This window comes from Abramis brama (assembly GCF_963993115.1).
Source record: "Abramis brama genome assembly, chromosome: 11".
In the NCBI taxonomy this organism is placed as follows: Eukaryota; Metazoa; Chordata; class Actinopteri; order Cypriniformes; family Leuciscidae; genus Abramis; species Abramis brama.
Genome location: NC_139973.1, coordinates 22,464,442 through 22,489,151, shown reverse-complemented (window position 1 = coordinate 22,489,151; position 24,710 = coordinate 22,464,442). Strand labels below are relative to the sequence as shown.

General features: G+C 38.2%; 1 protein-coding gene across 5 annotated transcripts in view; it reads left to right on the top strand.

Moving 5' to 3' along the window:
- rptor (regulatory associated protein of MTOR, complex 1) overlaps window positions 1-24,710 on the top strand; it is a 339,338-nt gene that overhangs the window by 244,598 nt on the left and 70,030 nt on the right. For 3 of the 5 annotated variants that reach the window (XM_084128074.1, XM_084128072.1, XM_084128076.1), the window contains 4 exons: window positions 6,419-6,537; window positions 20,037-20,140; window positions 20,436-20,652; window positions 21,140-21,250. In XM_084128074.1, the coding sequence (XP_083984200.1) occupies window positions 6,419-6,537; window positions 20,037-20,140; window positions 20,436-20,652; window positions 21,140-21,250 (551 nt within the window). The remainder of the gene's footprint in view (window positions 1-6,418; window positions 6,538-20,036; window positions 20,141-20,435; window positions 20,653-21,139; window positions 21,251-24,710) is intronic. The other 2 variants (XM_084128075.1, XM_084128073.1) reach the window with 1 other exon arrangement.

The following is a 24,710-nucleotide window of genomic DNA, read 5'->3' as shown; positions in this document are numbered from 1 at the left end:
TGACATGTTAAACACTGTTGTGGACATATAAAAACATATAAAAAAGTGCCAGCAAGTGCTAAACATGCTAACAACATACTAGAAACATGCATAAAACACTTAGCTAAGTGCTAAAGCATGATATTGCTGCAATTAAATAGGAATTTGCTGTAACACAGGCATGGAATGTCCAATCTGCCCCAAACTTCACACGTTTGATAAGAGTCATGGCCTGAACACATCTACATGAGAATATTCAGTTATAGTAATAGCGCCACCTGCTGTCAACAGGAAGTGACATGTTTAACAGTGTTGTGGTCTCCTAATAACATATAAAAAAGAGCCAGCAAGTGCTAAACAGGTTATCAACATACTAGAAACATGCTAGCAAACACTTAGCTAAGTGCTAAAGCATGCTATTACTGCAATTAAATAGGAATTTGCTGTAACTCAGGCACGGAATGTCCAATCTGCCCCAAACTTCACACGTTTGATAAGAATCATGGCCTGAACACATGTCTATGCTCAAATTCAGTTATAGTAAAAGCGCCACCTACTGGCAACAGGAAGTGACATGTTTAACACGTTGATGCCGTTCTAGCAACATGTTAAAAATGCCATTGAGTTCTAAACATGCTAGAAAAACATGTTAAAACATGCTAGCAATACTTAGCTAAGTGCTAAAGCATGCTAATTCAATGAAACAGGACTTTGTTGTTACTCAAGAAGGCAATGTACAATCTACCCCAAACTTCACACGTTTGATAAGAGTTATCTCTTGAACACATGTCCATGCTCATATTTAGTTATAGTCATAGCGCCACCTGCTGGCAACAGGAAGTGACGTTTAACACTGTTCTTGACTCCTAATAACATATAAAAAAATGCCAGTAGGTGCTAAACATCCTACCAACATACTAGAGACATGCTAAAACATACTAGCAAACACTTAGCTAAGTGCTAAAGAATGATATTACTGCAATTAAATATGAATTTGCTGTAACTCAGGCATGGAATGTCCAATCTGCCCCAAACTTCACACTTTTGATAAGAATCATGGCCTGAACACATCTACATGAGAATGTTCAGTTATAGTAATAGCGCCACCTACTGGCAACATGAAGTGACATGTTTAACACGTTGATGCCGTTCTAGCAACATGTTAAAAATGTCATTGAGTTCTAAACATGCTAGAAACATGTTAAAACATGCTAACAATGCTTAGCTAAGTGCTAAAGAATGCTAATTCAATGAAACATGACTTTGTTGTTACTCAAGAAGGCAATGTCCAATTTGCACCAAACTTCACACGTTTGATAAGAGTTCTGTCCTGAACACACATCCATGGTCATATTCAGTTATAGTCATAACGCCACCTACTGGCAACAGAAACTGACATGGTTAACACAGTAATGCAGTACTAACCACATAATTATTGTGTACTAAGCATGCTAGAAACAGACTAAACATGCTAGCAACACTTAGCTGAGTCATGAAGCATGCTATTATCACCATTATACAAAACATTTTGTAACTGACTTTGACATACTCTTACTATATATACCTCCTTAAATGTACATTTCCCAACCATGCTCTGTCTTCCTAAAGCCACCGAGTGTTGATGGCAAGGGTGCGAGGGCCCTTTCATCGCTGCTTGCAGCTTTAATTATTATTATTATTATTATTCTTCTCCGCATTTAATTGCATTTTTGAGGGCCTAAACATGCTCGAAAACTCACGAAACTTTGCACACGTGTCAGAACTGGCGAAAATTTACATCTGATATAGGTTTCAGAATTGGACGGGGCAAAATGGCTCGATAGCGCCACCTATAAAAGTTCAACGGAGTGCGCCTCCCGCAACGTTCCACGTACGTGCACGAAATTCGGTACATACATGTAATGACCTAATACCTACAAAACAGTCTCTTGGAGCATAGCCCTAAACACAACAGGAAGTCAGCCATTTTCAACTTCCTCTCAGATTTTTGTGCAGTTTTTGCCATTTTCAGGCCTCGTACTTTAACGAACTCCTCCTACAGTTTTAATCTGATCATCTTCAAATTTGGTGAGTGTAATCTTAAGGCCTTTGCGACGTTAAATTGCGAAGATCTTGAGTTTTCGTCGAAGGGCGGGTCCTCGGCGGCCTGACAAATTTCGATGTTTCGCCATGAAACAGGAAGTTGCTGTAACTCAGGCATGGAATGTCCAATCTGCCCCAAACTTCACACGTTTGATAAGAGTTCTGTCCTGAACACATGACCATGCTCATATTCAGTTATAGTCATAGCGCCACCTGCTGGCAACAGGAAGTGACATGTTTAACACTGTTATGGACTCCTAATAACATATAAAAAAGTGCCAGCAAGTGCTAAACATGCTAACAACATACTAGAAGCATGCTAAAACATGCTAGCAAACTCTTAGCTAAGTGCTAAAGCATGCTATTATTGCAATTAAATAGGAATTTGCTGTAACTCAGGCATGGAATGTCCAATCTGCCTCAAACTTCACACTTTTGATAAGCGTTCTGTCCTGAACACATCTACATGAGAATATTCAGTTATAGTAATAGCGCCACCTACTGGTAACAGGAAGTGTCATGTTTAACACGTTGATGCCATTCTAGCAACATGTTAAAAATGCCATTGACTTCTAAACATGCTAGAAACATGTTAAAACCTGCTAGCAATACTTAGCTAAGTGCTAAAGCATGCTAATTCAATGAAACAGGATGTTGTTGTTACTCAAGAAGGCAATGTCCAATCTGCGCCAAACTTCACACTTTTAATAAACGTTCTGTCCTGAACACATGACCATGCTCATATCCAGTTACAGTCATAGTGCCACCTGCTGGCAACAGGAAGTGACATGTTAAACACTGTTGTGGACATATAAAAACATATAAAAAAGTGCCAGCAAGTGCTAAACATGCTAACAACATTCTAGAAACATGCTAAAACGTGCTAGCAAACACTTAGCTAAGTGCTTAAGCATGCTATTGCTGCAATTAAATAGGAATTTGCTGTAACACAGGCATGGAATGTCCAAACTGCCCCAAACTTCACACGTTTGATAAGATTCATGGCCTGAACACATCTACATGAGAATATTCAGTTATAGTAATAGCGCCACCTGCTGTCAACAGGAAGTGACATGTTTAACAGTGTTGTGGTCTCCTAATAACATATAAAAAAGAGCCAGCAAGTGCTAAACAGGTTAGCAACATACTAGAAACATGCTAGCAAACACTTAGCTTAGTGCTAAAGCATGCTATTACTGCAATTAAATAGGAATTTGCTGTAACTCAGGCATGGAATGTCCAATCTGCCCCAAACTTCACACGTTTGATAAGAATCATGGCCTGAACACATGTCTATGCTCAAATTCAGTTATAGTAATAGCGCCACCTACTGGCAACAGGAAGTGACATGTTTAACACGTTGATGCTGTTCTAGCAACATGTTAAAAATGCCATTGAGTTCTAAACATGCTAGAAACATGTTAAAACATGCTAGCAATACTTAGCTAAGTGCTAAAGCATGCTAATTCAATGAAACAGGATGTTGTTGTTACTCAAGAAGGCAATGTCCAATCTGCGTCAAACTTCACACTTTTGATAAGCGTTCTGTCCTAAACACATGACCATGCTCATATTCAGTTACATTTATAGCGCCACCTGCTGGCAACACGAAGTGACATGTTAAACACTGTTGTGGACTCCTGATAACATATAAAAAAGTGCCAGCAAGTGCTAAACATGCTAACAACATACTAGAAGCTAAAACATGCTAGCAAACACTTAACTAAGTGCTAAAGCATGCTATTACTGCAATTAAATAGGAATTTGCTGTAACTCAGGCACGGAATGTCCAATCTGCCCCAAACTTCACACGTTTGATAAGAGTCATGGCCTGAACACATCTACATGAGAATATTCAGTTATAGTAATAGCGCCACCTACTGGTAACAGGAAGTGTCATGTTTAACACGTTGATGCCGTTCTAGCAACATGTTAAAAATGCCATTGTCTTATAAACATGCTAGAAACATGTTAAAACGTGCTAGCAATACTTAGCTAAGTGCTAAAGCATGCTAATTCAATGAAACAGGATGTTGTTGTTACTCAAGAAGGCAATGTCCAATCTGCGCCAAACTTCACACTTTTGATAAGCGTTTTGTCCTGAACTCATGACCATGCACATATTCAGTTACAGTCATAGCGCCACCTGCTGGCAACAGGAAGTGGCATGTTTAACCCTGTTGTGAACTCCTGATAACATATAAAAAAGTGCCAGCAAGTGCTAAACATGCTAACAACATACTATAAACATGCTAAAACATGCTAGCAAACACTTAGCTAAGTGCTAAGCATGCTATTACTGCAATTAAATAGGAATTTGCTGTAACTCAAGCATACAATGTCCAATCTGCCCCAAACTTCACACGTTTGATAAAAGTCCTGCACTGAACACATCTACATAGCGATATTCAGATATAGACATAGCCCCACCTACTGGCAACAACAACTGACATGGTTAACACAGTAATGCAGAACTAACCACATAACTATTGTGTACTAAGCATGCTAGAAACATACTAAACATGCTAGCAACTACTATACCTCCTTAAATTCACATTGCCCAACCATGCTCTGTCTTCCTAAAGCCACCGAGTGACGATGGCACGGGTGCGAGGGCCCTTTCATCGCTGCTTGCAGCTTTAATTTTGTTTTGTTTTTGCTCAAATACACATTTATCCAGTGCTGATGCATGGAAAGTGAACTAGAGCTTTTAGCGTTCTCTGGAGTAGAATGTTTAGCACTGTAAATAATATCATAATATACTATGATATGCATAATCTGCTATGGTTAGGAAAATGTTTTGTCAGTGTTATAAACCTCTAACTTCATTATTGGGTCCATTTCTTAGTGTGTTTTGAAACTGTGTCAGGTTGTGACAGCACACCACTGCAGTCTTGCTGAATATTTCATGCCCCTCTGTTGAAAATTATGGCTCTGTTTACATCGGCAAATAAAAATAAAAATAAGAGTGTGCCAGAGCCGTATTATACTCTCACTTTCTCCACTGGTGACTATTTGATGGTTGTTGAATTCTCTTAGCTGCAATTTTTTTACATTTTTGTTTTTGATTTGTTGAAAATTACTACTAATTTCAGTTAAAATTGCTTAAGATCAGCATTTAGAGTGATGGATCATTCAGATCATTGAACATCTGCTTTCCGTACCAGCTGTTATTGTGTGGATAAAGAAAAGTGCAAGAAGAGAGAGTGAGGTGGAGGAGGTGTCCCTAGAGACTGTGTTCATGAAGCGCTTTGGATTTTGCATGCGTTAGTATGGCAGACACACTGTGCATTCCAATGATGAGGGGCTCCACACTCACACAGCACCACAGGGAAAGCAGAAAGTCTTTCTGCATCACAAATACGCTCAGCTGCCTGATGGTCTCTTGACGTTCACACACACTTCTTCACACGCTCCAGCACAGGTATACTCATCTAGCCGATAGGATAGTTAGCATACATGCACACATTACAGATGCGCCCTGTTTCATAATGAGGTGAGGATGGCACCTCTACGTAATTTAAGGAATGTGTGTTTTGATCACCGGAGTGGTGCAGAGCAGGATGAACTAGTGACTGACACTAATGACATGCTTCAGGCGATGATAGAATGAAAATGCATGAGAATTGAGAGAAAAAAACAAAACTTATAGTCTTATAATGTCATCTGCGGTTGCTGGTTCACTCTAGGGACAGGAGAGAAAATGTCAGATTGAAATCAACGTTTTCCCACAGCTGTTTCCTACTTCTGAAATTACATAATTTCCAGACCAGGCAATGACATCAGGATAATGGCTATGACAGCTTCTAATGAAAGATGGATGAGATCTGCCGATTACTTTTGTGTAAATCAATAATTCTCTTTTTATTGGTACAGGGAGGTGAAGTAATTAATGACCTTAATGACTGTACAGGATATTCAGTTTTATCTGTTTCTTATACTAAATTAACAAAACCATAAACAACTTTAACTGTCCTGTATAAACTGGTGTGAGTGAATAATAGAGAATGTCTTCAGTGTTTGTTAATTCTCTCCCAAAATTTGGATTGGAATTGCTGTAATAGTGCCATAATATTGCTGATTTTTGATTTATGAAGTCATAATACCCTGGTATTCTTTTAATATTGAAATGTTAATCGTTCAGTACCATGAATTCAAAATACCACTGTATTTTCATTCAATAGCATCACTGTACCATGCTGCAGCGGCAGTACTTTTTTGTAAGGAATATCCCAGGGAAGATCTGAGCTTCAGTTTAACTCTACTGAGTTGTTTCTACACAAATTCTCATTAAATGCACCAATTAAATAATTTCCTTAATTTAAAATGAAACTAACAAAATGTTTTCTCTTTTCAGGAGTGTCTTTTAACAGTGTATATACTCAGATTTGGAGGGTGTTACTGCATCTAGCAGCTGATCCATTTCCAGACGTCTCTGATCTAGCCATGAAGGTTCTCAACAGCATCGCATACAAGGTACAGACAGTCCTGGGATCCTCATTACACCTGCCCCATTTTACTGTGCTTACTAGGGCTTGACATTAAGACATGGCAAATGTGGGTGGATTTCAGCAGTGGCATCCTACTTGCCACTTTGGCGGGTTGAATTTTATAGGCTATATAATATATACATTTTCAATTGTAGTCTTTTAAAAAAGGCATCTAAAATAACAACCTAAGTGCAATGTAGTGTTGTCAAAAATATAAATTTTTCAATATATATATCGATACTGAAATATCTGAAACTCTTCCAACTCTTCCACTAAAGACACACAATACCAACTCTCTCTACTCTTCGACAGTGAGTTGACACACAAACCGCCTCCCCTCACTCACTCGTTTCATTTGCTCAGGATGAATATTGTTGGTGTTACAGGGCTTGAATTTCGGCGTGAGATTGCACGTATTGCGCAGAATTTTACTCATTCCCTCAGATTTTGTGCTTACACCCAAAGTGTGTGCACATAAAGCCACCTCTCAGTACTAAATTGAGTTATTTTTTGCTGCTTATTGACCTTAAACAGTCAAATACACACAAAATAATGTCAAAATGCCAAGAATATTTATTGGCGAGTATTCACGTAGACACAGACAGTTATATCTTAGGTGAACATAAGTAGAGAAAATCAAGTCACCTTTGTTTATATAGCGCTTTTTACAATACAGATTGTTTCAAAGCAGCAGTGTTGATTGATTTTCATTGTAAAAATCATTAGTTATTAATTTAGTTAATTTATCTAAACAGCAGCTCTGTAGAAAACAGTGACTACGTTTACAAGCTGTCAAATATCGGGTTAAGGTCACTATTTGGGTTTCTGAAACATTCGGAATAACCCGTTTACATGCGTGAGCAGAGAGAGTTACTCCTGTATACATGGAATTTGTAATCAATTGGCAATATCCCGATGTAAACGGCGACGCACGGTTAGCGTCTGGACGTACGGACAACCTTAAGACGCAATATGCGTCATTTCCGATTCTTCTTCCTGTATCCAAAGACAACAACAACAGCAGCAGTACGCAGATAATGAATAGTTCGGGGCAGATAGCGATCGCCTTTGTTTGCGCTTTCCTCCTCACTCCAAAAGTGTGGTGCTGTGCTGCGTCTCGTCATGTTTACCTCTACTTCTTGTTTACTTCCGGTATACTGCACGCGGGTTTTTGTATGCGCCGTCTCTACTCAAAAGACCAAGATTCCTTGCGAATAGAACATGCGCAGAACACAAATCAATGTTCCTTTTGATGGGGATATGCCGATACGCGTTTACATGACCAAATATTCGGGTTAGAAAAGGGGTACCCCAGGGATCATATCCGGGTTTTTAAAAACCGGGATATGAGCATATCCGGGTTTTTGCCGGTATTAACATGGCCGTGCCCGACCGGGTTATTGCTAATATCCCGGTTTTGAACGGGTTATTGGCTGCATGTAAACGTAGTCAGTGATGCCTTCGTCCAGCTCAGTTCAGTTCTCATACAATGGTGTCAATGCAGGCAGATCAGTAATATTGTTGAATATTAAGAAAGATAACGCATGTGTAACAGTATAATGGATAATGGATCTGTGTGTCAGGTCTTAAAGTAACAGCAGCCTAATTTACCTGCTGCCAAATTATGAGATAATATAAAAAATATATACATGGCAGTTTTTTCCCCATGTTCAGTGAAAATGCTGAGTGGCTAATAACTTTGGAAAACCGCTAGCCACAGTGACTGTTGAGCAAATGTCAAGCCCTGTTGCTATTTATACCTGCTATATCTGCATATATTTATATTTAGTGATTTGTTTCTGTCCAGAACATTTTGTGTTACAAGTATTGGAGAATAAAACATTGTCAGTGTCAAGTTTTTCTGTTTGGCCGATATGTCGGAAGCGGGACTTTTATTTTGATGGCACTGAGAACACCAGCCCCTGAGCACACAATGCTCCCATTCACCGTCTTCATTAGTTTGCCATCTCTATTTAACAGTTTTGTCTAATACGTATAGTATGGAAGCTTGTTTCTGCTGCAGAATAAAGAAACTAAAAAGGTAACTGCTACTTTTTATGGCACAATTCTGACTTTCTCTCAATTGTGAGTTTACATCTCACAATTGTGACATTTGTTCTCAGAATTGCATGATATAAACGCGCAATTGTGAGTTATAAAGTCAAAATTGTGTGATACAAACTCGCAATTGCTTTTTATAAAGTCAGAATTGCAGGATATAAAAGATTGATGTTTTTTTTTTGCGATTGCAAATGTATATCCTGCACTTCTGACTTCTTTTCTCAGACTCAGACTTTCTCAGCCTGATTGCATTGTGCCAGTAAAAATTTCTGGCCAATGGCGATTGAGCGTGCGAGCTAGGAGCGGAGCCATCCACTATATAGCTCAGCGCTCATTGCCATTGTCTCTGAATATTTTTCATTCATGAAGCAAGTCTTGCAAGCATTGTATACCTTTCGCCTTTGACTACGCTTTTAAGAGGATGCCACTTTCACTTGCTTCTCTCCTTCCGCCGTGGCAGAAACACAATGTCCATCAAGGAGGGTCGAACGCATGATTCATCTTCGGCTTTGGCCAGAGCCAGGATCCCGAGTTGTTCAGGAAACTGCACTCGGCCACAGACCTGGCGCTCATAAGGCTGATCCAACCAGAGATGAGGGCCTCTGAGAAAAAGGGCTGCAGCTCCTCCAGCACGTTCAAGATCCTCCTCTGCTAAACATTCATCTAAGCGCCAGGACAGATTGCCCGCTGCAATCTCCTCTGGCTTGAGGATGGACCCAGAAACAGCTGTGAGGCCCAAGTCCAGGCAGTACAAGTACCCCAAGAGGCAAGGACCTCACCCAAGGTAGCCTGTGCCTGAGCTTCAGCCGCGTTCCTGATGGGAATGGTCAAATGAAGAGGCTGTCACACAACTTGGACAGTGGGCTGCCAAGCAAGAGGGTTCGCCTTGCTGTGTTGCACCCATCTGTTCCCTTGCCTGTTGCAGGCTACAGTTGCCTGTTGCAGGCTACAGTAGCCTGCGAGGCGGAATCCCTGTTCATTTTCTCGTTCCCAGCACGAGTGTTCCCCAGGTGCACTGTGGTGGTCTAGCTCGTGCAGGGACTGTCACTGTCTCCCCTTAAAAGAGAACTACGCCCTGTTTCCAGGCAGCGAGCCGCTTGAGATACTTTCAGAGTTGCGTGCACTTCCAGTGGTGTCAGAATGGGTAGGGAACACAATCACAAACGGTTATACACTTCAGTTTGCATGCAGACCACCCCACCAGCAGATTACTTACAGCAGTTTGTCTAGTTGGTCACAAGACTGTTTTGAGTGGGTCACTTCTGTTGTCACTTCTGTCAGATGCAGTTTAAGAGTGCCTGAGAAAAACGTGTTGCCTGATTCAGTATCTACAGTCAGATGACATGTTGTCAGGATATATGTCTGTGTCATTATTCTAACGTTATTTTCTTAACTTGTTACGAAATAAAAAGTCTCTCACCTCAGAATAACAAACTTTCCTGTCCTGTCAGTCATTGTACTGATGCCCGTGACACTCTTCAATTCTGCGCACAAATGTGGCAGAGTGCACTTTATTTTATAATTGATTCATTATAAATAAAGTGCAAAAGAAATTACAAGAATGCAACGTTGTCATGTTATCAATTAGCAAGTAATGAAATGACCAAAAAGTACCAATAAATTACGTAACTGGTTCGTCATGTTTTAGCTGGAAAGGATTTCAGGTATATTGTCCATTCTATTCATCAGGATTAGTTTCCAAATGTTGGAAATGGAAATTTTCAATTCTTTAGCTATTTTCTTACAGCCATGTTCTATTTTGTGAAGCTCAACAATCTTTTGCTGCTCATCAGAACTATATTCTTTGGTTTTACTCATTGTGATGATTGATTAAGGGAATTTGGCCTTTGTGTTTCCTCATATTTGTACTCCTGTGAAACAAGAAGTCATAGCTAGACAATTTCATATTCCTAGTCACCCTGGTGTGCTAAAAAAATTAAATATTAATGAGAATATATTGCTGACACGACGATGCATGAGCATTTTGCGACAGCAGGCCGGCTTGCGGCACTTGGATGAGTGCAAAGTCAAAGTGGCACATAAACTGCCCAGAGCTGAAGGCAGTATCTTTTCTTCCTTCTATTCGTGAATCTCTTGTTTGGGCAGACAACACAGTGTTTTTCTACGTATATATATCAATCAACAAGGGGGTATTCGATCTCACCCGCTTCAAAGGCAGGCAGAACGTTTCCTCTTGTGGGCGGACAGGAACCTCCTATCGATACAAGCAGTCCATGTCCCCGGCCATCTGAATTGCGGCCCAGATGTGCTGTCCAGGGGTGGGACAGTTCACGGAGAATGGAGGCTGCATCCTCAGACGGTCCAGGTAATTTTGAGCCTGTTTGGGGAAACAGAGGACGAATTGTTCGCCTTGGAGTAGAATGCACATTGCCCGTTGTTCTTTTCACTGATGAGTACTCCCCTAGAAGGGAATGCGTTATCAAGCCGCTGACGCAAAACGGTCAAAATCATGCCACCGGTGCTGCACAAGATCAGGGAGGAATAGGAGACTGTGCTACTGGTCGCGCCGAACTGGCCAAACCAGCCATGGCTTCCAGAGCAAGTGGAACATCTGGTGGCTCCCCTGTTGCCAGTTCCATTACAGAGGGACCTGCTGTCTCAAGCGTTGGGTACTGACACCCCAGGCCAGAGCAATGGAACCTGCATGGCTGGCAGGTCAGTGAGATGGGCGGACATTGAATGTGCAACAAAGGGTCATGGATTCGATTGCTGAAGCAAGAGCCCCGTCAACCAGATGCCTTTACACTCTGAAATGGAAAGTCTTTGTGTCCTGGGGTGTAAAATGAGAAAATGAGGACCTCCCATCAACCTGCTCTGTGTCTGTCATTTTGTAATTTCTACAGGACTGTTGGGATAACAGGTACACACCATCCACTCTAAAGGTGTATGTGGCTGCCATTTCAGTTTTTCATTCGGCCATTGATTATTGCTCAGTAGGAAAGCACAATTTAGTAGCAGGATTTATCAGAGGAGCGAGACTGCTGCATCTTCCTCATCCTAACCTTGTACCCATCTAGGATTTGTCTCTGGTGCTTAGAACACTTTCCGAGCCACTTTTCAAACCTCTGCATACAACGGTACTGAAAGTGCTCTCATTTAAGACTGCACTTTTACTCGCTCTGGCATGTGTGAATTGAGTAGGTGATTTATATGCTCTGTCTATAGACACTGCTGGTTTGGAGTTTGGTAAAGATGACTAAATGGTCAGGCTGACCATGGATATGTGTCCAAAGTTCTGTCTACATCATTTAGAGCACAAGTTATAACGCTGCAAGCGTTTGCTATTTGCTCCTCAGGAGGCTGCATCCTTTATTGCCCCATTCGTGCTTTGCATGCTTATATGGACAGATGTAGCCATTTTAGGCTGACAGAGCAGCTGTTTGTCTGTTTCCGAATTTGCAGTTAAGGTCTGCCGCTTTCAAAACAACGCTTGTCTCACTGGATTGTAGAAGCTAAAGCGTTAGCGTATGCTTCTAAAAATGAGACTTGTTCCATTGTAGTTCATGCTCACTCTACTAGGAGTATGGTTTACTCATGGGCCTGGAATAAAGGGATGTCTATTCAGGACATTTGTTTGGCGCAGGTTGGTCTTCTCAGAACACCTTTGCTAGATTTTACCACCTTCAGATTCCCTATTTTGCACTTCATGTTTTGGTTGTGCAGAGGGATGTAAGCTGATTTGCTATTTGTTGTTTTCACAGCTGTCCACGCCCTTCCCTGTGAACTGTGTGGTTTCAACTACGTCCGGTACCAAGCTCTGATCTGTTTGGTCACTTTGATTGGAGTATTTATTCCTTGCCTTAGCTAAGCGCTCAAGTTATGCTCGGCCTTGGCATGTGCCTGTTGTGTCGACTTATGCTTAGTGACAGAAGTCACTTGTTTATTTCATCAGTTTGTTACTTTGAGTTTATTACCCTTGAAGTCAGCTCCTCGCCCTGTTATAGGCTTGTCATTCTTGTCTTGTCGTCTTATTTATACAGCACTGTTAAAAATAACCAAAGGTTGACCAAAGTGCTTTACATAAAAATTCTAAAATAAGAACACATATTTGACCGATAAAACAAAAACATATAAAACAAAAAATGTAACCATTATATGCTACCAACATTAAGTGAGCTTTCAGCAAATTCTTAAACATCTACAAAGATTTGACAGACCTGATGGATAACGGCAGCTCATTCCACAGTCTCGGCCCTATTACTACAAAGGCTCGATCACCTTTATGTTGGTGATTTGTCCTTGGTACTACATGAACTTTTTGATTTTCTGAGCATATTGTTCTGGAGAGATTATACGGGATCAAAAGTTTGCTAAATATGGTGGGGCATGGTTATTTAAAGATTTGTACACAAACAATGAAATGTTGTACCTAATTCTAAGATGGACAGGGAGCCATTTTAGAGAAGCTGATACAGGGGTAATTGATTCGTGTTTCTATACCCTTTTTAAGAGCCTCACCACAACTTTTTGCAACAATTGTTGTCGAGACAAAGATGCAGCGGTGATACCAGAATACAGAGAGTTACAGAAATCCAGATACAGAAATGGATTACTCTTTCAGAATCTGCTTTTGATAAAAAAAATTAAAAAAGTTCCTTGACCTTAGTCTCCTTGACCAGCACATAACGTCCCCTAGAAATACAGGTTGAATGGCAGTAGGAGTCTTAAAAGTTATAGGCATATGATCAGAGAAATTAGTCTCTCAAACATTTACATTGTCAATTTGCAGATTATGAGTTAAGATCAGATCAAACATGTGACCTAGTTTGTGGGTAGATCTTTTTAACCCATTGTAGCAAATCAAATGATTCAATCAAATAAAAAATATTCACTTGAAAACGTGTCATTTCCACAACAAATATGCGCATTAAAATTACCCAAGAGTAAAAAGCGGTCATATTTTGTAGACATTTCACTCAAGAGATCAGAGAATTCAACAACAAAACTCTGAACAAAAACTTTTTTTTTTTTTTTTTTCGGAGGCCAATGCACTAAAGTGACCATAACAGGGTTTGTAGCTGCGATTTGAAACCGTTGTAGTTTGAAACTCTGCAGTGGTTCAGCCGAGAGTAACTGACATTGAAAGGCTTTTTTGTATATAGCTATTAGTCCTCCCCCACAACCCAACGGGCAAGTTGATGCATACATAGTCCTCAGGCAAAAGTTCAGATAGCGATGATGAGTCTCCTAACTTTAGCCAGGTTTCCAATTTGAAGTCCAGTTCATCAGTCATAATAAATTCATTCAGAATAAAAGTTTTGTTTACTAACAAATGGGCATTTGTCAGAGCTAGCTTTTTTGGTATTAAATCCTTAACCGGAGATTTATCATGGTGAAAACAGTGAAGAAGGATCCACACCTCTCTCCTGAAAGCGTGGTGGAATAAACCTTCGGGGAACCTCCAGAGAACTCGACACCACCGGTTGAATCCAGCCTCATGGCCCGAAACAAACAGACAACGGCCAGAGGCAGTGAAGAAATCAGGCTTGTCGACTTACGACTAGATGTCAGCAGCATCTTTAATTTAACAGTGATGCCACCACAACATTATCTTTTCCAGTGTAATTAGTTTCTTTGTTCTTTCTTTATCACTGTATGTAGGCGATCACTGTTTGTTTGTTTGTTTTTACTTAGGCTAGTAATAGTTTTATGTGATATTGGAAATGTTGACAAGAAATAACTATATCATGATATATATTATCATGAAATAAAATGACTTTTTTGATTTTGATCATTTCGCCCAGCCATGGTATATACTGTATCAAACTTCCATTATTACCTCAGTACTTTTCTGTAAGATTTCAGAAGACTTGTATACATTAAGTCCACAAATTTGCAGGCCTAGATACTACATCTGAGACACCTGCTACTGTTAAACTTTCCACATTCAGCCCTTTGTTATTGAGCAAATGCGATTAAAAAGAAACTGCTCTCAGTGGCCTAGTAATGTGAGCAGCAGCTCTGAGAGGCTGCCTTAATTTAAGAAGGCAATAACCACCGCTGACTTCTGTCTCTCAATATCAAGCCGTGTCAGTCCCCAACTGAGGCTCCTCATCAATGGCCTATGGATCCCTACCCACATGTTGCACAGCGTTAGCACTTAATACTCTACTAATGAATTAGCCTGAGCTGAAAGAGCACTACACTATTCTACTCACCAACTGTTCGTCTTCCATATGCTGCATTGTGCCAGTGTATCAGATAAAACTAGTGACACTACTAACTTTACTACATTGTAGCATCTGGACCAATCAGACACACAATTATTTATTATGTAATGAATAATCCAACAGACGACTAAATACTGTAACAAGTAAAGCTCCAAGTAGGCCCAAGCAGACTCAGAGATGTCTGTTCTCCCACTGATCATTATCAGCTTTTACTCCCCAGTCCAGCAACTAGTGGACCTCAGACACATTCCAGGTGGGGCAAAGTAGCCACATGCAAAACCAAAAGAATGCGAACGCATTAACTCTCACTCCATTTCCCTATTGAAACACACATAATGCCCATAAAAAAGGACTCTTACCCATTCATTCATAGAATACCTATGAAGGAACAGGCATGTTTCCAGAACATTTTGTGTATGATTATTACTCTTACATAGTTTATTTTGTACTGTATACTGTTTGATGCATGCTTTATGATATACAGTAATTATTAGATAATGTACCCTTTTCTTATTCAGTTGTATAATCACTTGAGACGTGCACGATTTTGTACCCAATTTCCCTATTTGATCATACATTATTTAATAGTGTTTTGGGCCATGTATTAATCCTGGAATGACCATGTTATTATTACTTGATTAATTAAATTGCACATATATTATTCTTGGTATCTACAAAATTGTATTTTGATGACCTACATGATCTTGTATATTATATGTTGATACCTATGCAACATATTAGTGTTACAAGAATCTTTAATAGTTTCTGCATCAACACCCAATCCAGTTACATTTGCCAAATTGCCATGCTCAAGACAAAGGATCGTAAAACTTTCCCTCCAAAAGCTTACGTTACCATTGGTTCAATGTCACACGGAGGAGTGACATCCCCCACAAATTAAAGGGCACTTTCGGAGTGGCCACCCTCACTCTTGCTGCTTTTCCTGGTTGCTACAAATATTTTCTGAGAGTTGATAGATGACCAATACTGAGTGTTCGCTGGACGAACAGATTAATTGATTGTAATAATAATTTAGCTACATCAAGTTAATTCGATTAACTGATCCAAATATTTATAATTAATTATAACAAGTTATGATTAATTATTCATATTTCCGTTTTGAGATAATTTGCTACAACATTTTTTAGTTGCTGTTTTCAAAATAGTGTAACTTGTCCAGTAACAAATTACTTTTTTCCAACATGTAGCAGCGTATCAGCTGTTTTTAAAGGGTTAGTTCACCCAAAAATGAAAATTCTGTCAGTAATTACTCACCCTCATGTTGTTCCAACCCCGTAAGACTTTCGTTCATCTTCGGAACACAAATTAAGATATTTTTGATGAAATCTGAGAGCTGGCTCACTTCTTCATAGGCTGCTAGGTAATCGATATCTGCCATCCCAGAAAAGTTAGTAAAGACATCGTTAAAATAGTCCAAGTGACTACAGTGGCTCAACCTTAAGTTTATCAAGCTTTATCAATACGTTTTGTGCGCAAAAAACAAAACAAAAATAACGACTTTATTCAACTATTAATTTTCTTCTGTGTGGGCTTCTGAGTGAGTTCACGTAGTGTAACAGCACAGCGCTTCTGGGTTGTACGTCAGAACATAGACTCACTATTGGCCGGTCATGTGTGTGATGCGTGTGATGCCGGCCAATAGTGAGCCTACGTTCTGACGTACTACCCAGAAGCGCTGCGCTGTTACACTACGTGAACTCACTCAGAGGCTTCTTAAAGGGGTGGTTGATTATGATTTCGCTTTTCTTACTTTAGTTAGTGTGTAATGTTGCTGTTTGAGCATAAACAACATCTGCAAAGTTACAACGCTCAAAGTTCAAAGCAAAGGGAGATATTTGCTTTTAAAGAAATCGCTTTTTAAGGACTACAACAAACGGCTGGTAGGGACTACACAACATTACTCCCGGGTTAGTGACATCACCAACCCTAACATTTACATAAACCCCACCCCCAGAACACGATTTATAGATTATCAAGACAGAATATGCTAATCAATGACTAGAAGATATCACATATAAGCTACATAAATTCATCACCTAACCATTCAGAAACGTCCTCTTGCATTCTACATGTTGTCACTTCTTCTTGAGTCTCTCCATCATTGTCTGAATCCGGTTTGACCATAAAAGGCTAAAAGTTTTTGAAATTTTCAGTGCATGTCTGTGTGAGTGCAAGCTGTTGAAGCTCCGCCCTCTGTGCTGGAGCAGCAGCTCATTTGCATTTAAAGGAACAGACACAAAACAGTGTGTTTTTGCTCACCCTCAAAAATTGACAATTTTAACATGCTATATAAAAATATCTGTGGGGTATTTTGAGCTAAAACTTCACATTCACACTCTGGGGACATCAAAGACTTATTTTACATCTTGTGAAAAGGGCATTATACCACCCCTTTAAAAGTGGTTCTTCAACATTGCATTGCTCAAGGGTTTCAAGAAGTTTAACTTAACTTCTGTACATTAACTTAACAACAGTGGAATACACTTTATATGGCCACATTTTTTGGTTTCCATTTATGTGAGTTCATGTAAGTTCATATAAATTTTGAGGCAAACATCTTCCAGAATTTACTCTAAAAATGTGCTTTCTTGACTGTGTCATGTGCATCACCTTAGAAGTGGTTTCAAATGTTGTTCTCAGGGGTATGTGAGACTTCACTAATCAGTAGATTTGTCATCACATCTCTTTCGAGCTTGGGTTTTTGATTTCCAGAAAACACTCTCACTTTGATGTCATCTATCATAAGAAAGCTGTAGAGAGACTTATAAAATCCACAGTTACTGCAGACTTGTTTTTCTGCTTTAACTAAAACTCTTCATCTTGTGTACACCAAGCTGGGCTATGTTTTTAAATTGAATCTTTACAGTGTATGTATAATCTCCTGTTACAGAGTTTGAACTGAAGAGAGGGGAGGGGTAGACAGAGTTCTTAAAATTATTTGACAAATTATCAGACACTCTGGCTTGATTTCTCGGGGCTGCTTGCATCACATCTACATCAGCTTGAGCCCAATTGCAGCTAAATGACTAACAATGGCTTCTACTTTTTTGAAGCATGGGTTTGAAGGTTTTTTTTGTTTTTGTTTTTTTCACTAGACACTGATGTTAAAAAGTCTCTAAACCATGATTGCAGAACTTTTCGAGGTTGTTTGAGCAGAGGGTCATGATATAAATTTCTAATAATCAAACTCAGCTTGTTTTGTCTTTGACCTTTCTTAAGTTCCGGAGCAGCAGGTGACGATTAGTGATTTGTCACGCTGACATTTGTGCAGTGGTACTCAGATAGACCTGCTGAGTCCAATCAGTGCAGAATAACACACACACACAAACACACACCTTTGAGCCTGTTCTGACTGACTGATTTACTAGTACTAAAAGTACAGTATATACTTCACTGGTGATGGGAAAGTGCATCTCCTTAAGAATGTAGAAAGACAATATGCCAGCATTGAGAGTGATACACTACTACAATATACCACTGCATCTTGTTACTACAGACCTCTTTGTTGTTTTGCTATAGTGTTTGTTTTAATAAAGTCTCAGAAAGATCCCTCAGAAACTTCTATTGGCAATATTAGGCAATATTTATTATATATGTTTTGAACTTTTAGGACAGCAATGCATTCAAATAACATTTTATAACTTATCTAGGATCTGATTTTTCATGTGTACATTTATTTAAGTGTATGAGAACCACATGAAAATCAGAAAGTATGATCTTATATTTTGTTTTTCATTGATTATGTTCTGTGCACAAACATAGTGTTGTTTAATGATACTTCACCCTCTATACCACTGAGGTGCCTCAGCTTTTATTGTTCTCACCAGTTCTTGGATTTAAATAATACAAGAAATTTGGATTTGGAGTAAAAAAAAAAAAAAAAAGAAATAGCAGGAAACTATGAAATTATGTATTTGTGCAAACTACATAAATAAACAGATATTAGCTGTTCCAAACACTAGTGATCTACCTATAGAGGCAGTATTTTGGGGCATCATAGGCGCGCTTACAACACATGGCTTTTCCAAAAGATAAGTATCTTTATTATGCTGCTTCCTTAGCAAAGTGCATTGTTTTAGCCAAATTAAGGCAACATCGCATATATCCTTTTTGCACAGGACAATACCAAAATGGATTGTGACAAGCTTGGTCAAATAATATAATCAAATCTATAAAATAACCTTCTGATTAAAAAATCTTTGTGTAATTATTTTACCCAATATTTTTGTGTGATGCATTTATATTTTTTAAAGCTACAGGTGTATTAGACAGCCTTTAGCCTTTGTGATGCCTCACTTTAGAGGACACCTACAGTTTTAGGATGCTGCCTATGAAGGCAGTAGGTAGATTTTGTCACTCTTTTATGGGGGTTGTACAATGTTAATAAGAAAATAAATAAATGTATTTATTTTTTCTAATTTATTTGATTGTATGATCTCTATCTCCTCAAGTCTTTTTCACTGATTATTGTTTACATTTCAATAATCCACATCATATCTTTTCTCTTTTGATATTCATATCTGTTTTTCTTTTTAAATTAATGAATCTGTGGGACACAAACACAAGCATTTTAATGTTTGATCTGCTGCCCAAACACACAATAACTTTATTTCTGTCTACTCAGTCATGATGAATCTGTCTCTCTTTCACTTCTCTGCAGGCTTTAGCATAAAAATCAGATTAGACCATCTCTCCAGATGGTGATGAGAGGATGGAATTGTTAACTATATTTTGATGAAGCAAATAAGTCAACTTTCTGGGTTTTTGTAGACAGCATTGTTTCGGATTGTTACCCTTTTAGGTTGCGAATGCGATTAGAGTTATGAGGAAGAGTTTTGCTGATGCTTTTTTTTTCTAGGATTGCAGGTAAAACAGACATGCATTATCTATATTTGCATGCATTAACTGTATTGCATTTTACTTGCAGTCCTACAAGGCCACCAGAATTTTTTTTTGTTTCAGTGCTTAGCTATCAAACCTTGAAATGGGACAGTAGTCACCGCTGGTAGATGGGATTTTTGTTGCTTTTAAAGAATAGCAGAGTTCACACCATGGGCCCTATTTTAACGATCTAAGCGCATGGTCTAAAGCAAGTGAACTTAAGGCATGTCCAAATCCACTTTTGCTAGTTTAATTGAATCAGGACCAGGATGCACAATTTTATACTACATTGTTATAATACTTCTGCATTCTACACTGCTTCTCACATCAGGCCACCATGAACGCTCGCACACAGAGGATTCTGGACTCAGGATCTCTGACCCAATCAGCACCTGCCAGCCCCACCAGCAAAGGAACACTCATACATCAAGCAGGGTGAGTTACTCACACTTAAATATGTATTAGATTAATTTAAAATCAGCAGCAGGACCATATAGTCATCTGGAATGATTATTTTGTGACAGGTGAAAAAGCATAATGTAATAGCTTGTGCTTCTATTATTTTACTCTTCTTTGCATCTATTAAATAACATCCTGTTCTTTTTTGGGTTATGTTTATTGGCACTGGCTATTCATTTTGTTTTAACATGCAGCATTGTAGTGCATGCTGACCCTCTTCTTTTGCAGCACATTAATCTGTGTGTTATGGCCCTGCTTGTTGGTGTTGTAGTGCTTCCCACAGATCCAAACGCTCTTCATCTCCCTCCAGCGGATCTCCTCCCATGCCCGGTGCCTCCAGCTCCAGCCTCACCAATGAAGTGCCCAAACCGCCGGTCCGGGAGGTGCCGCCCTCTCGGCCACCATACACACCGACTCTGGGTGGTCAGGCGCCCCACTCACAGCAGTTCCCACGGACCAGAAAGATGTTTGACAAGGGCCCTGATCAGGTACAACATTGATATTAGTTTCCCACAGATCTTCCTCCATCCTTCTGTGTTGTTCATTTGTAAGAAAACTGTATTTTGCAGTCTTTGTGCTTTTCTTATTTTGTGGCAGCCTTGTTTGTGGTTTAAACCAACAGCAGACATTAGTTGTAGCATATTTGTAAGATTATAACAATGAAACCAAGCCTTGTGCCATGAAACCAAGCCTTTGTACCATTTACAATAGTACAAAATATTTCTATTCATCAAATAAATGCTGTTCTTTTAAACTTTCTATTCATCAAAGAATCCTGAAAAAAAATGTAACATGGTTTCCATACAAATATTAAGCAGCACAACAGTTTTCAACATAAATATTTCATGCCCACGTTTTTCTTAATTAGTAAATATGTGTAATAAGCAGGATAAAGCACAGTCAGACCTGATCACCCAGTCAGCGTTTATGTAGTGATTCGGTTACATTTTGTCATTTGTCTGGTGTGTTCCTCAGGCTGCTGAGGATGGAGATGAGACAGCTGCTCACAGGAGCTTCATCAGTGTGAATCTGCAAACAGGTCTTTGTGACTGGAGTGCCAAATATTTCGCTCAGCCAGTCATGAAGGTGAGTGCTGCATGGATTAGAGGTGAAATCGAATTTATTTACTTCTAAATCAAACTAATTCAGTTAATGAATGGACTTGAAATCATTACTTAAGATCTATTCAGGGTGATTTAATCATGTTGATGTAGCAAGGAAACTTTAGATAATATTGCAATCTTGCTATGTGGTCAATATTTAACTAAAGCAAGGAAACAAATTAATAAAATGTGACCACCAATAAAAAGTGATGGGAACGAGTTCTAAATAATTTTCTACACTGTTTTTGGAGGGAAATATGCAAACTGGTTTCAAACATTGCAAAATGCCATTTGAAAATCCTTATGCACCTTGTGATTTTTAAGGACCCCCATAAGCTTATAATGTGAGGTACAATGAGGTAAGATTTCATGACTCAAAGTTATGCTAGTTTTTCTGTTGCCATGGGAATGGCATGACATTTCTTCAACCATTTATCTTAAAAAAAAAAAAAAATAGAAAACACTTTATGCCTGTTCCTAGCCAAACTAGAGCTGCCAAACTTCATTGTCCCCAGAGGGGACTTTCTAAAATACAAAACTGCTGCTGCAGTATTCAGTGTTATCCCATAAACCAATATTTAAATATATGTGTGTTTGGCTCCTTTGATGTCATGCTTTACTACAGGGCTACTATCTATTATACTACCCTTTCCACTGTGAATTGTGTAGATATACATTTCCATATCGTCAGAACACAAAATACAATCATACTACCATGTTATTTGGGCATGCACCATGTAATACCATGGTGTATAAAAATGTTAGTCATTCAGGACCGTGGTATTATCATCTAATACCACGACTGCAACACATCACCGCCACGGTATTTCAGTAAGAAAGGTCATTTGTTTAGTGTTTTTATTTTTATTTTTTATTTTTTTATTGTCTTCTGTAATTGTCATTTACGACTGAAAATATTTGTGAAAATGCGTGTGGGTTTTGTGTCCTGTCCTGATGCAGTATAATGCATTCCCATCAGTATGTGATCAGTGAGGAACACACACAGCCTGTGGCACAGTGCTGAGAGTAATACCTCATGTTTACTGCAAGAGAACAAGACACGTAATAATCAATAATGTGTGGGAGACAAAACAGCATAAAACATCAATAAAGTAGCATAAACAATGTTGCTGATAGGACTTTGTTGATAGGTTCTCACTCTTAGTGTGTGCTGATGGGGGAAGATGCTGGAAAAAGGATTGGTCAAGGTGCGAGAGAGGCCAGCATGATTTCACCAGCCTTTTTTTTTCATCCAGGATATATATAGATTTAACTGGGATGTTAATTTTTTCAACACATCACACAATGCACTGCAGTTTCCATTTTTAGTGTGGTGATTTGAGCCCAACCAATCAAGAGAATGCATTGACGACTCCTATAGCAATTGTGTAAAATTGGACCAAGAGAGCATATATATATATATATATATATATATATATATATATATATATATATATATATATATATATATATACACTACCGTTCAAAAGTTTGGGGGGTCAGTAAGAATTTTAGTTTTATTTTGGGGGGAAAGAAATAAAAAAATGTATTCATCAAGGATGAGTTAAACTGATCAAAAGTTACAGTAAAGACATTTATAATGTTAGAAAATATTCTATTTTAAATAAATGCTGTTCTTTTGAACTTTCTATTCATCAAAGAATTTTGAAAAAAAATTGTACTCAACTGTTTTCAACATTGATAATAATAATGAATGTTTCTTGAGCATCAAATCATCATATTAGAATGATTTCTGAAGGATCATGTGACACTGAAGACTGGAGTAATGATGCTGAAAATTCAGCTTTGATCACAGGAATGAATTACAGTTTAAAATATATTAAAATAGAAAACAGTCATTTTAAATTGTCATAATATTTCACAATATTACTGTTTTTTTATTTTTATTTTTTTTATCAAATAAATGCAGCCTTGGTGAGCAGAAGATATTTCTTTTAAAAACATTAAAAAAATCTTACTGACCCCAACTTTTGAACGGTAGTATATGTATATGTGTGTATATATATATATATATATATATATATATATATATATATATATATATATATATATATATATATATAACATTGAAGGAAAAAAAAACCTGTTTCCATAAGTGGTTAGTACTAGCACTATATTAAAGAGATCCTTAAGTAAAAGGAGGTCATCAGGTTATCATGTTTACATATACACACTTATAGACGCATACATACACAAATATACTCATATCCAAAGCCATACTTTCATGCAGCTTACAGTAATATATTTTCATATGGTGGTGGTTACAAATATGCATATACATATTCCTATTACACATTTATCTCCCTTCTCTCTGTTTTTATTTATGCATAGTCCATTTTCCCCTGTGTTTTTCAAAAGTATCATCTTGTAGTCTCAATTTGAATGACAGTCTTTCCATTTTATAAATGTTTGTAACAATTTGTTCCTACTGAGTTCTCGTTGGGGAAAGATGTTGGAGCCTTTTTTTTTTGTTCTTTTTTTTTTTTTTTTGCTGCTGCTATAAGTCTCCTCAGTAAATATTTTATATTATTAACTGAATCTGGTATATTACTAAGATATAGAATATAATTCCCCAATCTCAATTTCAAAGATTTTCTCTATACTTGCAGTGGCGGTTCTAGACCACAGTAACTGGGGGGGCCAGGCAGGGGCCACTTGTGCTTTTAGGGGGCACACCTTTAACATTCATCTTAACCTATTTTCAGTATTATTTCAAGTCATTTTTCACCATGTCATGCATGACTGCAATCTCTAGAAAAAGCTAATAAATTATATTAGCTAAGCTAATAAAACAATTTCAATTCAAATGAATGTTTCATTATGTTTAATTGTAGTGTGATATAATGATCAATAATTTTTTAACATTTTTAGCATCTAAGCACATCTAGGCACTTTTTTACACCTGGGGTGGGCGATATGGCAATAATATCACAATTTTTTTTTTTTTCAGGAAAATCACGATTTTATCATGATTCTTTTTTCATGTTGGTTTTACTATTTTGCATGTGACTGAGCATTACAGCCAAACTAATGTCCCTATTTTAAAAACAAAGCCTTATAACAAAATATAAAATAAAAAAGAATGGCAGAATGGCTGAAAGAATGGCCTAAATGTGAAAATGGCACATTTAGGCCAAAGTGGCGAAGATAAAATCTTTGTCACTATTTTCTTTGTTATAAAAAATTAAGAACAGAGATACATATTACACATACACAACTTAATATACAAATGAAATAAACAGTGCTTTATTTTTTCAGCTATAGGTGTATTTAACAGTAGAATTGAAGAAAGTAATTAAATGGACAAATATGAAAATAAAACACAACAGACTTAAAGTTCTCAGTCAAGAGCAGTGAATGATTTCCTCTGTGTGTTTTGTTGTTTTATTAACATTAAAGGCATAGTTCTCCCCCAAAAAAGT